The sequence below is a fragment of the Ciona robusta genome, chromosome 8, assembly GCF_009617815.1.
Source record: "Ciona robusta chromosome 8, ASM961781v2".
NCBI lineage: Eukaryota > Metazoa > Chordata > Ascidiacea > Phlebobranchia > Cionidae > Ciona > Ciona robusta.
Window position 1 is genome coordinate 3514769 of NC_143242.1, and position 14165 is coordinate 3528933.

The window sequence follows — 14165 nt, forward strand, 5'->3', positions numbered from 1 at the left end:
TAAACATCACAACAGGCAGTGGTTGAAATTTATTAAGAGTTTCATGCTCACAGTGAAAATAAACGAAAATGACGCTACCCCCAAATAACAGGGGTCAAAGATTTTTTGACTTTTTTATCTTTAAAAGTTTTGCGCTGTCCTTCTAGCCACGACACGATCTTACGAAGTGACCCTTCGTGGTAAAATTCTGTAAGTTGGGCCTGGTAGGGGTGCGGGCCAGAACGAGATTCTCCAGTATTGCTGGATTTTGTTGCCATAAGCCAGCTATATATGGCCATGTATGCAGACTCAGCATTACAAAAAGATAGTGACAGCACGGTTGCAGCAGTGGCGCATTGGATGGTAACTGGGGCTGCAAAAAAAATTTATGTTTAATAATTTAAAATAGATAAGTTATGTAAAATACTGAAGGTCTTAAACTTTGAAATTAAACATTGTGTTTGGAATTAGTAGTAGTAGCATTGTAAATTATAATAAAAAAAAAGAGTCCCATTTAGTAGTAAACAAAGATTCTTTTATAGTATACGCGAGTATGATTAAATCCGAAATTTTACATTTATTATAATTAGGTTCAACATCTGTTAAAAATAGTTTGTTTATACAATCTGTATTATAGAAAAAATTAATAAAAACAATCACCCACAAAGTTGCATACATAGTAAACATAAGCGGGCACGAGGTGTATGAAACAGAACACCAGTGTTATAAGACTGTCATTTCTCGGCCACGCAATATATAAGTTTTATTCAACCAAGCATACCAACCTGTATTCTTATAGTTAGTGGTAAAGTTCTGCAGCAGAGCACACAACGTATCAAAATGTGTAACAGCTGCATTTAGGATGTTTTGATCAGGATGTTTCACTTTCTGAGTTGTGATTAGAACAAGAAAGCAAGCAGACAAGCCACGAAGTACTCCTATCATACAAGCATCTGAAACTACAAGGATACTCTTATTGATATGGTACAAAATATAACATAAATTTTATATGTACATATGCTGTCTTGTATCTGGATACATGAGAAAACATGAAAATCTATTGTAAATGTATAAATGAGAAAAAAATAAAAAATTGCAGCCAAGTCTGAAATCAATTTGCTGGAGGTTGTTTTGTAATCCTAAGTCAGTTTTAAAATGAAAAATATTGCAATAAAAGTATAGTAAGTAGGGGGAAGATGGGACACCCTTTCATTTTATTTTCTGTGCCATTTGTTAGTAAACAAAAAACATTCAAAGAATTATAAAACTGTATCCTCGCGACTCCCACAAACAGTTGTTAATTGTTTAAAACACGATCAGAATATTTAGGTATTATGTGCTAAAGGAGTCCCGTCTTTCCCATTCTATAAAAAAACTAAACAAAATATTGCAATAAAAATATAAAAAAACTACCTTCTTTGTTTGCTTCTTCATTCAAATTCATCACCAAGTGATGACTCCATTGGTGAAGTAAGGGCCAGAAAACTTCCATTATGATCTGATAAGATGGAAACAAATCAAAACATGGAAAAATACAGTTTAAAAACAATTAAGCTCAACAAAACAAAAAAAAACTCTGCATTTTATACATACTTTGTAAAAATGGTCAAATTTTTTAATATTTTTAAAACACGAACGTGGCGGACTAAAAAATTATGCTTAGTCACAAAGAATAAAATATTCGCCAAGAAGAAGATCTTTTTGCTTAGTCACTTACATTTTTTTCAAGAAAATCGATTCCTTTCATTGCAACGAGTATTTGTAGGGCAATGTAAACGTCATCTATATTTTCCACTTCCAATTTTGAAACTGATTCACTTTTAACCAGTTTTGCTGCCTTGATTCGGTCAAAGCAAGCATTCAAACATTCAATACAATTTTTCTCCAGCATTTTGACATCTTGTGTGTTGGGCCAACCGAGTAAATTTAGAAGACTGGTGAACTGCATAGAGAAAGAGTGGGTAAACAATTGGTAAAATTTAGTACATTAAAAGCTAAATAAGTAAAAAAACGTGATACTTTAGATCAGCAGTTTCCAAACTTTTCGAAAAATTTTGCCTGGTTGATCCTTTGCAAATATTTTGATATATCGCTACCCTATAAAAATGAGAAGGCTATAGAAAAAATACAAAAATCACACCAGTGAACAGGAAATTCTTATCAAATCACAACTATTGCGGTGCATTGCGGACCCTCTAAAAACTGCTGTACGAACCCCAGCTGGTCCGTGGACCCCAGTTTGGGAATGGCTGCTTTAGATGTTGCTATTCAATTTCAAATGCACCTCAAGATCATCGCTTTAATTTCGTATCAAACAGTTTAATAAATAAAGTTGTAAAAGGATTATAATGATATAGGCCTAGTTTATTTAGTAGACTGAGAATAACCTCACAACCTAACTTACCAGTTTGAGCTGGTTTTCTTTTTTTGTCGTATTAAGTTGAGTTGACAAAATACGATGCAAAAGAGAACTGACGACTGAAAGAATGTATAAAAAAGTTATATATTTTGGAATATTTAAATATATTTGTATGATATAAATAGATTTAACATATAAAATATACATATATTGGAATCAAACATTTTCTGCACATGTATTAAACTTTTAATGTGACATGAAATCTAGTACACACAGCCACAAATTTTAAATTTATTGTGTAATTTCCGAAAAAAATCAACAATTTTACCTTTACAGAAAGTTAACTGTAACCAGGCAACATTTTTTTACCATTTTTCATCTAAAAAACAGATTAGACTTTATCACTTACCAATTTTCCCACTAAGGGGGTAGTGTTGAGTAAATAGTGTCGGCCAGCAGATAATTGCGGTCGCGATAATCGTGCTAACATCATTCGAAGATCGAGATATGATCCCGTATCTGCAGATCTCCATCACGTACCTCCCGCATCCAAGTCCTCGGGACATGGAGCAAAATATTCGGATCACGGATTGAAGATACGGCATCGGGAGCTCCGAGTTGATGAGGATAGGAGACAGAATGTCAAAAACCGGAGTCTTTGAGAACAATGTCTTGACGGAGTACAGGCTTTGGCCGTATCTGTTTGCAATGCGAATTTTAAATAATGTCGCAAATTTTTTTTATTCGGTGTTGGTGGTTGGGTAACATAGGTGTAAAAGTGGATGGTTTTGTTTACATGAAATATATTTCAGATTTACACAAATTTAATCAAAATAAATTTTAATAAATTTTTGAGAAACATCTGTAAAAACAGGCCCAACCATTGCAGCTATGCTTTTTTTCATAGTATATATTTGTTTTTCATAGCATAAATCAGATTTTACACAAATTTAATCAAAATAAATTTGGGAAACATCTATAATACATGTTTGGGAAACATCTATAAAAACGTGCCCATCCATTAGAGCTATGCTCTTTTGTGTTAGTTTAACTCCTTAGGGACGAGTAATGCAAATATGCATTTTGAAACAGGTGTTCACAAAAATGTTCATCATTTTTTTTATAGTTGGTAAAAGTTCTTACAGTTGGTTTTATTTGAAAGAGGAAGGAATTATCTACCAATATAACGTTTGAAAAAGGCATCATAGCATTTAAAAGTTTTTACCAAACTTGATTTGAAAACCCTAAAGCCTTTTTTAAGAAGATGGTTCATACTCTGTCCAAAAATCAAGGTTTTAACGTCATTCTGTCCAATAAAAGCAATTTTATCTGATCTCTATGTTGCTCTGGGGCTTCCCCGTCTAAGTTACCGGTTAAAAATGTGGTTTTGCGTAAAAATAGCTATGTCAGCTGTTTCTACAAGTTTTTTCGGTATTATGAAACAAATTTTACATAAAATATGATTTTGTGTGTATTATCTAATTTCATTTTGCTTCTACACGTTGTTTCTACCTTTAAATTCATAATAAAACGTTTTTGGCAAGTTTTATTAGGATTTTAGCGAAAATGAACTTTCAAAAAATGACGTCATCAGGTTATAAGTGACGTAATTGATCCCTTTGACATCACCAAATCAAACAATCATTTTAGTTAGGTAGTAAACAAACCAGGAATCAACTTTGCAATAGATTCCTTATGTAATTTTTACCTAAAAACCCTGATTACACGTAAATACAAGATTTCTGATGATATCATTCAAAATTTGATGACGTCATCAAAAAAATCAAAATACAATCTTGTAGCAATTTTTCCAAAGAACAAAAGTCTAATTGGTCATTTTTCGCCAGCACAAACACCTGTGTCGCTAGAGAGCAATATGTGACAGTCGGTCAAAAATGGAAAATATGTTAAAATATATCTCGTCCCCAAAGGGTTAAGACTATTTCAATATTTTACACATTTACTGTATTTGGACTACACCCATAAATAAGTTAGTAAAATCACACATACAAAACACAACTTATATTTTAGGGTTTTTACCTGCATATAATCCTCATAAGCACAGGCAGGACAGTTGACTTTATTAATCCCTTCCGTGTTTTTGTTCTAACTCTCTCCATGACTAAAACTCTTTGAACAAATTCTGCTTCTACTGGATGCATGTAACAGGTTGGGTCTTTGGTATTAGCTTTAGCTTCCAGTGCTTTGTTTAAATCAAAACTGAAAGTGTGCATGGCAACAGTAGCGACCCACGAAACAACCTGGAAGCAAAATACACAGTTTATTGAAATAGGAATTAGTTCAACTTAATTTAAAACATGATTTTTTTCGGTCAGATTTATCACATTTTAAGACCATAAATATGATTGATATTTCAAGCTCAAGCTTTTAGGTTAAAAAACTAAAACTATCGCCAGTAGTTAAAAAATCTTTTAGAATAAAAAGCGCATCCTATATTTTTTTTCGTAAAAAATGTACTTACAGTGCTGCACGGTAGGTTGTTGAAATTGTTTGAGGAATTTGTTGCGTAACACTGGAGCTGTTTAAAAATTCCATCCATCTCTTGACTGCTCTCTCTTATTGCTTTCAGTGGTGTTGTCTTTAGTGTGGGATCTTTGCTTGATGATGAAGCTTGTAGCTTATCCAGAAGAGTCAGAGGAGTTTCAGACTCATTGTCATCTTCGAAATTCTCAGAAGAGATGGATACATCAGGAGCAAAATGATCATCTTTTTCTTCAACGGATGGAATTTTAGGTAAATTTCCGGAAGAATGCGGATTTTCTTTCACTTTACTGATTGCTTGACCTTTAGAAAGATTCTGCGGCGAATTAAATGAGGTTTTCTTATCACTTTCTGAAGTGGTGGTTTTCTCTTTAGAAACTAAGCTTGTTGTGTCTTTTGGAGTGAATGCTTTGAATGAAGAATCAGGTCTCCAACTCACAGTCTGAGCTCCTACAGCAGGTTGATTGCTGATTATAGAAGGATCTGAGGGTGGATTTTTTACCACAGGTTTTATAGTGGGCACTGCGCGTGCACGCACAGGGGCCTCGCAACTGAAGCGCCGAGGTGTGTCCCGAAGGTCGACTCTTTGCAGGGAAACAACAGGGTTCATGTTGACAGTTCCAGTGACTTTGGTCTCCTGCTTTATTTTGGATTTTTTTGAAGCCTTCTTTTGCTTGCTTGTTTTCTGTGTGGATTGAGAGCCAAAGTTAAGAGCAGTGCAGAGATCAGCGCTCGGGGAAATTGAGATCCTAGATTCTTCCTCAACATCCAAATCCTCATCTTTGGTCATTTCTACATCATCCAAAAGAGCAGGGAAGTCAAACTCCTCCTTTCCCATCGACATACGCTTGTTTAAGCTCAGAGGGGATAATTGTACGGGAAGAGGGAATTCCATTTCTTTTAGGATGATTTGGAGTTTTGCATCTTCACTCATGTCCGATGGAAACACTTCTTCCTGATCAAGACCTTCCTCCATTACATCTTCAACATCCGGAACAAAGGGAGCAAAGGAAAAGTCCGGGGATGCGGGAGTGGGTGGGATGTGAGGAAGAGGACTATTACTCCCAACTGTGAATGGTAAAGACTCACGAGATATGAGAGCAGGGTGTACTCTTGGAAAACTTTTTTTTAGTTTATTTTTCTCCTCTTTTTCTTTAGATTTTATTTTATCGTTAGTAATTTTAAACAAATCTGAAACTTTTTCCGTTTCCGGAACAGATTCTTTAACGAAATTCTGTTTCATCAGTTTTGGTTTTGGTTCTTGGTTCAAGGAAGAGAAGACATCCGAAGATCTTCTGCGCTTCTCTTTTAACTTCTTCATAGATCGTGGAATACTTTTTACATCCGGACTGATAGGAGTTGTCTCTGTGAGTGACTTTGTCTTCACAACTTTCTTTGCTTTCACAGAACAAGTGTCCGATGTTTCAGAACATGATTTACTCACAGAACGAGTCCGAATCTTCCGGACATCTTTTATCTCAGGAACATTTATAAGCTGCTCTTCTTTTACATCCGGAACAATCAGTATATGTTCAACATTTTTACTCGTCACATCAACTTGACTTTTTTTCTCTTTTAGATCATCATCATCAGAGGAAAACATGTTCACAACATGATCATAGTCAATAGCAGTCTCCTTCTGGATGTTAGAGGACTTTTTTACATCCGGAGCGGAATCCATCTCAATGGACTTCTCTGGTAAAACTTCTTCTTTTAGATTTTGAACTGCTTTTGATTTTAAAGACACAGCTGTCTTTTCGGGAAGTATATGACGTTTAACACTGGTTGATGTTATTTTAGCAACGACTTTTTCCTCTGTTTGAATAGCTGGTGCTTGAACAACTCTTGCAGGTGGAACACTGGGTTTCTAAAAAAATAAAATGAATATTTTAATGAAACTGTGGGCTCATTATTTCATGTGTTAAGTAGTAGTTTTTTTGGGGGAAATTGCAGTATACCTTATCATTAATGCTTTTTTCTTTTGTTTCAGGAGCGGTTTGTGGTTTTTCCAGTGTCTGTATTTTTCCTGTTTCTGTTTTTTTCTGGTTGATTAATTTTCCTTTTTCATCTGAAACAGAAATTATAAGTTTTATTCTATTCTGTATGGGTGAGGTTCTTGAGGACCTAGGATTTGGGCCAGACTGCATTTTTTCATTCATTGTTGATAATTTGGGGAACCCATTAGTGACCACTGGGTTGGAGCAATTGTCTTTCAGTGTCTTGCCCAAGGACACATAAGCCCACAATGGTAGCAACGACGAGGCGTGAACCAATTCCCTCTGGGCTATAGGCAGGCGCGCTAACGACTATGCCACGGCGCCGGAATAACACTGAATAAGTAATACAACAATTTTCTAGCTATAAATTCATATTAATAAAAGACTGACCTGATGACATCTCACTTTGACTGGTTGTTTCAACCCCTTTTACAATCATAGTTAAGGCAGAATAAACTTCAGGCTTCAATATATCCTGAGGTAATCAAACTTTTGTAAGTATATATAATTATTTTATAAAAAATGTAAATTCAGTTTTGTTAGAATTATTTTTTAGTGAAAAATGTAGTACCAGCTAAATTCTTAAATTATAAAATTCATTTCTATTTAAAAGCAAAAGGCAATTAGCAATAAAAAGTGTCCCACACAGTCCAGTAGGTAGAATTAAAAACCTATAAAAAAATTCAGTATTTTGCATGTAAATGCCATGGAAATGTGTGATTTTGCCAGGTCATATCTTATTAACATATATACAAGTCATTTCCAACAATTTCAAGTTTAAATATCAGTGAAAAAAATGAGCTTTACCGTGCGAGATTTCAGTATTTTCTTTGCGACAAAATTCTCTTTTCCCATTAGAAGATGTTTCTTGCAAAAGTTGGTGATTTGCTCAGCCACTGGTAGTTTACTGCTACCTTCAGCTATTAAGTTTAATTCCCTGCGTTGGGTGGTGGTTGGACGTTGAATGAATGTCTTGTATGCTCTCTGGTAAAAGAATAAATTTTAGGTATAATTATGGAAGTATGGAGAAGCCTGCTGAAACACAAAAATAAACACAAAGGATATGGTAAGAATACATAAGTTTACTTTTTTCATTACTTAGTTCGAAAAAGCATATAGTACTCTGGGGTAAGTTGAGACACATTTAGCACATAATATCCAAATATCCTAATCGTGTTTTAAACAATTAACAACGGTATATCAGAGCCATAAGGATACGGTTTTATAATTCTTTGAATGTTCTTTGTTTACTACCAAATGAGTCGAAAAAAAATAGAATATTAAGTAGAGGGTCTCAAGGGGCCACATAGCATTTGGTAAAAAGCTGAAAATTTTGGATATAAGTTATAAAAGTTAAAAAATTACCATTTTTATAGAAGTAGTTACATACGTTTACTTTGGATTCCAAGATCCGCTCCTTCATCAAAGAAGACACGACAAACTTTGGAGGTTGCTCGGGTTCAGGAGCAGGAGGAGCAACATCTTGCTTCTTCTCATCAGTCACAGAAGTTGAACTTACTACATCAGCTTGGATGTTGGAGATTGGCTCTTCCAGAGGAACTGGATCAGATTGAAACTGTGACAGAGAGGATGTAAGAAGATTTTGTACATTTTTTATTTGTAATTTGTTGTAATAATTTTTACCTAAATTTGGGTTGACATTGTTAAAATGCAGTTACATTTATCGTATCAAACATAGGAAACTTTATTGTGTTGAATACTTAATGAATGTGTTGAATACTTGTGTTGAAAAATGTGTTAAATACTTATACTTCAGCCCTGCTTGTTTATTAATACTTAACAGTAGAGTAAAAGCTATATTAAGGTGTAAGACTGTGAAGCTATAGCACATACCACCCTAATAAAAAGAAATATAGTAGGGTGGGAGAAGATGGTACACCTTTAGCACATAATATTGAGAAATCCCGAACGTGTTTTAAACAATTAACAACCGTCTATGAAAGTCGTGAGCATCCAGTTTTATATAAATCTTTGATTTTTCTTTGTTTACTACCAAATGGGACTAAAAAATAAGAAAAAAATGTTCCATCTTCCTCCACTTCACTCTATATAAATATAAGTAAAAAAAGTAATTCACCTTATTTTTGCCAACATTTTGTTCAACATGCGAGGATGATGAGATTTGATCATCAGATGCAAAACTCTTGATGCGAGCAAACTTCTTCACAGATTGCTCCGGACCTAGAAGGATATATAACAATCTATATAAAATGTACACGAAAAAAAACTCTAAAATTTAGTTCAACACTGGTGGCACAGTGGTTACATTTGTTACGTCTGAAAATTTAACCCAACACATGCCAAAAAAAAAAACAAATTAAAAAAAATAAGAAAAAAACAGACAATGTTCTACTCTTGAAAATTCAACCACACACACAAAAAAAACACAGTAAACTTAAAAAAAACTACATTATGGTCCATACATTCTATATAAATTGTAATTGTAAAAATATTCGAATTTAATTATATATATTCAATATTCATATCTATAAAATTGTATGCATCTGCATATTATATATATATATCTATAAAATTGTAGTTTTTGTTACTTTTTTTATCGTCATCACTTTCTTCTGTGGTGGCAGATTTTCTTCTGTGAACTTTTTTCGATTTCTTTCGTTTGACCGGTTCCTTAAAAGGAGTTGTTTCGCTGTCATTTGTAGTTGAACCGTCAACTTTAGAGTCGGCAGTCGAAGGTCTCTCTGAGTCTGTAGTGTGGGAACCTGTGGGTTTGTTACAGTTACAGTAGGGTGGGGCAAGATGGTCCATGGTTTTTACCGTCTCATTCAGTAGTAAACAAAGAAAATTTTCAGAGGTATATAACCATAGCACTGAGACTTTAAAATACATTGGTAATTGTTCAAACCAAGTTCAAGAAATATGAGATCAAGTTGCTAACGGTATCCCATTTTACCCCCCCCCCCCCCTCCCCCGGTACTATAGTAATGTAAGGTGTTTGTCAGCGCTTGTATTGATTAATATTAACATGCAAGTGCAGATTTAAACACAGGGATTTCATACAATCTTTACTTCTAAGATTTGTCTGTATTTTCAAGGTCTACATATTAAATTTTTCAAAAAATGTCTGTTTATTTTGACTGAAAAACAATGCCTGCAGTCGTCCATATTTTATAGTTAAAATCAATAATTGATTTATTCGTACAGGTGCCAGCTTACAAATACAGGCCTAAAAATTTTCTATTGTGCGTTTAGAATTACAAACTCCTACACTATGTAACTTACACAACATACATTAGTGCCTATGCTGTACATTAGTCGTAAGTGCCATTAACATGTTAAGCATACAAAATTTAGTAACCACATATATTATAACCAAAAATTACCTGTGTTACGACGCAAGCGACGACCAGCAGCGGCAATTTCCATTTTTTTCTGCAACTTTTCGTTTTCTTTTTCTATGTTTTCAAGCTTCTTACGAGTTTGTTTTAGCTCTTTTTCAAGTCTTGGGGAATAAAATACTTAAAATTATAATAAGACACGCAATTGACGAAATATAAAACATGTAGCCTACAAAACAAATAAAAATAAATATAATGGAATCTGATTGTTTCTGATTGATTAATTATGATATGATATAACAGATGTCAACATCGTTTAAATTAGGCAAAATACTACCACACAATAAATTCAAATGCCAAAAAATCAACAAAATATTTTATTATAGATTAGATAGGCAAGTGCAGCTTTAACATCCTGCAAAAGCATACATGGGTAAATATTATGAAACATTAAGTTCATATGCCAATGTAAAAAATCAATAAAATAATTGATTATTTTATAGATTAGGTAGGCCAGTGCAGCCTTAAAGGGCAACCAACGAAAAATGGAAATTTGTATATGGATAGATATGCTCAAATGTAACCTAAACGTACCATCAAAGTTTGCCAAATGATACAGCTTCTAAAAAAAATGTGAAAAACCCCCGCCAGCGCCCAGCGGTATAGCAGTCGAATTTGCGGTTTTGAAACTCATTTTTTTCAAAAGCTGTTTTGTATTTTAAAACTTTGATGGTAGCTTTAGATCACATTTGAGCATATCTATCAATACACAAATTTTGATTTTTCATTGGTATGCCGCTTTAACAATCTAAAAGAGTATACAGTTATAAAAATCAACTTACACATTCATATCATGATTATGTTGTTTCTTGGTATCTCGTTTCACTGACTCTTCTTCTTTCATTGATTGAATCTTGTGCTCGTACATTTGACGCGTCATCTGTAAAAATCAACACAAAAAGTGAAGGTTTAGATTATTCTTCCTCTTTCAGCCATTTGTACAGAAAAAACCAAAAACAGTCAAAGTGAAAAAAAAAGCTTTAATTTATTAATGCAACACATATATACAATGCTCACATAAATGTTGCAATGCATAAGTCAGATTAGTGCTTGTGTTTGTATATCAAAAGCTTCAAGTCTTAAGGAGTACTCAGCTTACAACTGTATACCTTGTGTTTTTCGGGGGGGGGTCTATCTGCACACTTGATGATGTAAGTTGTTTGTTTTTAATATGGCTAAGGCATTGAGAATGGGGGTTACACTTTAAGGATGCAGCAATATCATAGACAACCTTTATACATGATGAAAAAATGAAAAAAATCCTGGGTATATACAGGAGAATATATTAAAATTTTTTCTACCGTTTGCATCAGACCAACTATTAAAAACTTCCTAGAACTCTAAACAACACATAATTTTTCTTTAAAAAATCAAAATATAACGAAACACACCTCCATTCCAGATACTTTATCCTGAAGACTCTCATTAGATTGTTGTAAAGTTGAAATTCTTTTCTGCAAGTTTTCAACCTCACTTGTGTTTTTGTTTGCCAGTAAAGCCTAAAATAATAGAATGAATATCAATGAATGTAACTTGTTTATTCTCATGAAATGGGGCAACAGTTGTTACAATGTTTCATACACCATACTCACTGCATGGGTAACTTTTTGGGTGATTATTTAAGTGGAAATTTTTGGGGTTTTAATAGGGTTGTGCTGAAGAAAATTCCTTAAATTCCAGAGAGCAAATATACAACGAACGATTAATAATTAAGAGAAAGCTATACCGACTAGTTTTGTTATATTATATTGCTTCACTTTTCATATTTCAAATTTTTTGCTCTGACGTGCATCATTTTATAGCAATAGCATGCGGCTTAGCACTCTGCCCTATTTTTAACCGATTGCCAATTGTCTGAAAAGGAGACGCTCGGACATGAGCTTTTGAGCTTGGCACATTCCTAGTTTTTAATGTGACCACTGTACCATAGTCGATTTTATGTTAAATTTCGACCGAATTTCCACCAACCTCTAACTGTTGTTGAATTAGTTGATTGTCTGTCTCTTTTTTCTCACATTGTTGTTCAAGTGAGGTTACCTTCAGCATCGCATCATCAAGTTTGCTTTTACACTTGGCGTACATTTGTATCAAGTTACTGAAAAAGTAAAAAATGTATATATATAATAAAATATAAAGAATCTGTATTAAGTTTAATTTATACTATGCTTATTTCCCGAAAAAAACGGTATGATGTGTTTAACTTACAAATTATTACGGAGATTTAATTTAAAAACTATTTTCAGGGTTTAATAAACTGCATATTAATAATTTTTTAATAAAATTTACTGTCTTTCTGGATAGTTAAATACGTTTAAAATTAACAAATCAAGAAAATAAATAAATAAATATCATATGATATCATATACATCAAACTAAATTAACTTACTCTGTGAAAAGTAGCTTTTGTTTAACCATATCCAAATGTCTTTTGTGACGACTCTGCATGTCCTGTGAAAAACAATCAAATACTTACAAATCAGGTTTCTGTATATGAATGAATGAATGAATATAACTTACGTTATCCTCGCGTGGCTAGAAAACAACAGTCTATAAACATGGATGTTCTGTTTCATACACCTCATGCCAGCGTACGAGTTACTGAGTATGTTACTTTGCGGGTGAATATTTTTAGGGGATCTTTTTAAGTGTGGCTGATATTTTAGACATCCCATTAGTGACCACTGAGTTGGAGCAATTGCCGTTATGTGTCTTGCCGAAGGACACATATACTCACAATGGTAGCAGCGAAGAGCCTTGAAACCGTTACCTCCGGGTGAGAAAGGCGCGCTAACCAACTGTGCTTTGGCGCTAACTACTAACACTTCTTTGTTGATAATAAATATGCTTGCATAGAACACTACAATCACAGCTCTACACATTTATAATTAGTCAAAATGTTATGATATATTACAGGACAGCCAGTCTGCAGAATACAGCAGTTTCTGACAAAATCTTGCATTTGCAAGACATTTTTTTCTCGTGCTATTACTATAAAATCAGTGTACAAAGGTACATTTTCAAAGCACATTAGGAAATCCTAGTTAATTTAATATAGTTTTGGTTTATTGCTAAACAATTAGCGTAATGGGACAAAAAAATTGCGTGCATAACCAAAAGTTTGTAAACAAAATCGCATGTGCACCTGCCATGCTCTGTACTTGACTGATATCATAAAAAATTGGCGGCTTTTTAACTTACCTGAGCACTTTTATTGCAGTTTTCACACCAGCCAATATTGTCCATGCCTGCCCTGTTACAAGTATTGTAACTCACGCTAGCTTTTGTTGCGTCGGATAACGACAGAGAATCGTTCATTAGCACTTCATCTAAAATGCTGCTATCATCCATCTCAGTGAATACCAAAAATATTTCGAAAAGAATTGCGTTTAACCCATTTAAACTGTGTAACGTACGTTTATCTAACGTTTAACCGTGTCATTTTCTGCGCGTTAAAACCGCAATATGTTAAAAACCAACAGTAAATAAAATATATTTGCATATACTTCAGAATCTAATTTATTCACTCGACTTTTTATTTGAGTCACAAAAACAATTTGTTTAAATTTGTGTATCATTCACTACGTATCTTGTGCGTATTGAATGTCTCCGCCCAACGAAACGTTTTTTTCATTCTTCGAAATTTGCCAGATTAAAAAACTCCCTAATCTGATACTTTTGCATCTATTTTTTTTATACTAATCGGGAATAAATGTTACTTACTTTATCCTCGCGTGGCCGGAAAACGACAGTTGTTATAACACCGTTGTCTTTACACCTCGTGCCAGCTTACGAGTTACTTAGTAGGTAATTATTTTTTGGGGGATTTTTCTTACTTTTTATTCGTGACTGATATTTTGGGATATCAACGAACCAAGACTAATATAATACAATATTCCAAAACGATAGGAGTTAGATTTTATACCTGTAACTTATATTTCAATCTAATGT

The 14165-nt window shown here is 33.7% G+C and overlaps 1 protein-coding gene across 1 annotated transcript; it reads right to left on the reverse strand.

Moving 5' to 3' along the window:
• Window positions 1-14: 14 nt before the first annotated feature.
• On the reverse strand, window positions 15-13829 carry LOC149732373 (uncharacterized). The gene is made up of 20 exons (XM_089883701.1): window positions 13416-13829; window positions 12604-12665; window positions 12186-12312; window positions 11609-11716; window positions 11000-11097; window positions 10203-10321; window positions 9408-9581; window positions 8936-9039; window positions 8228-8413; window positions 7645-7821; window positions 7228-7312; window positions 6799-6908; window positions 4821-6707; window positions 4379-4599; window positions 2748-3037; window positions 2384-2457; window positions 1697-1921; window positions 1393-1477; window positions 765-938; window positions 15-352 (listed from the first exon to the last, which is right to left on the reverse strand). Exons 1-20 carry the CDS (start codon window positions 13563-13565, stop codon window positions 75-77), a joined length of 4734 nt encoding a protein of 1577 aa, XP_089739827.1. The 5' UTR covers window positions 13566-13829; the 3' UTR covers window positions 15-74.
• Between the last annotated feature and the right edge of the window lie 336 nt (window positions 13830-14165).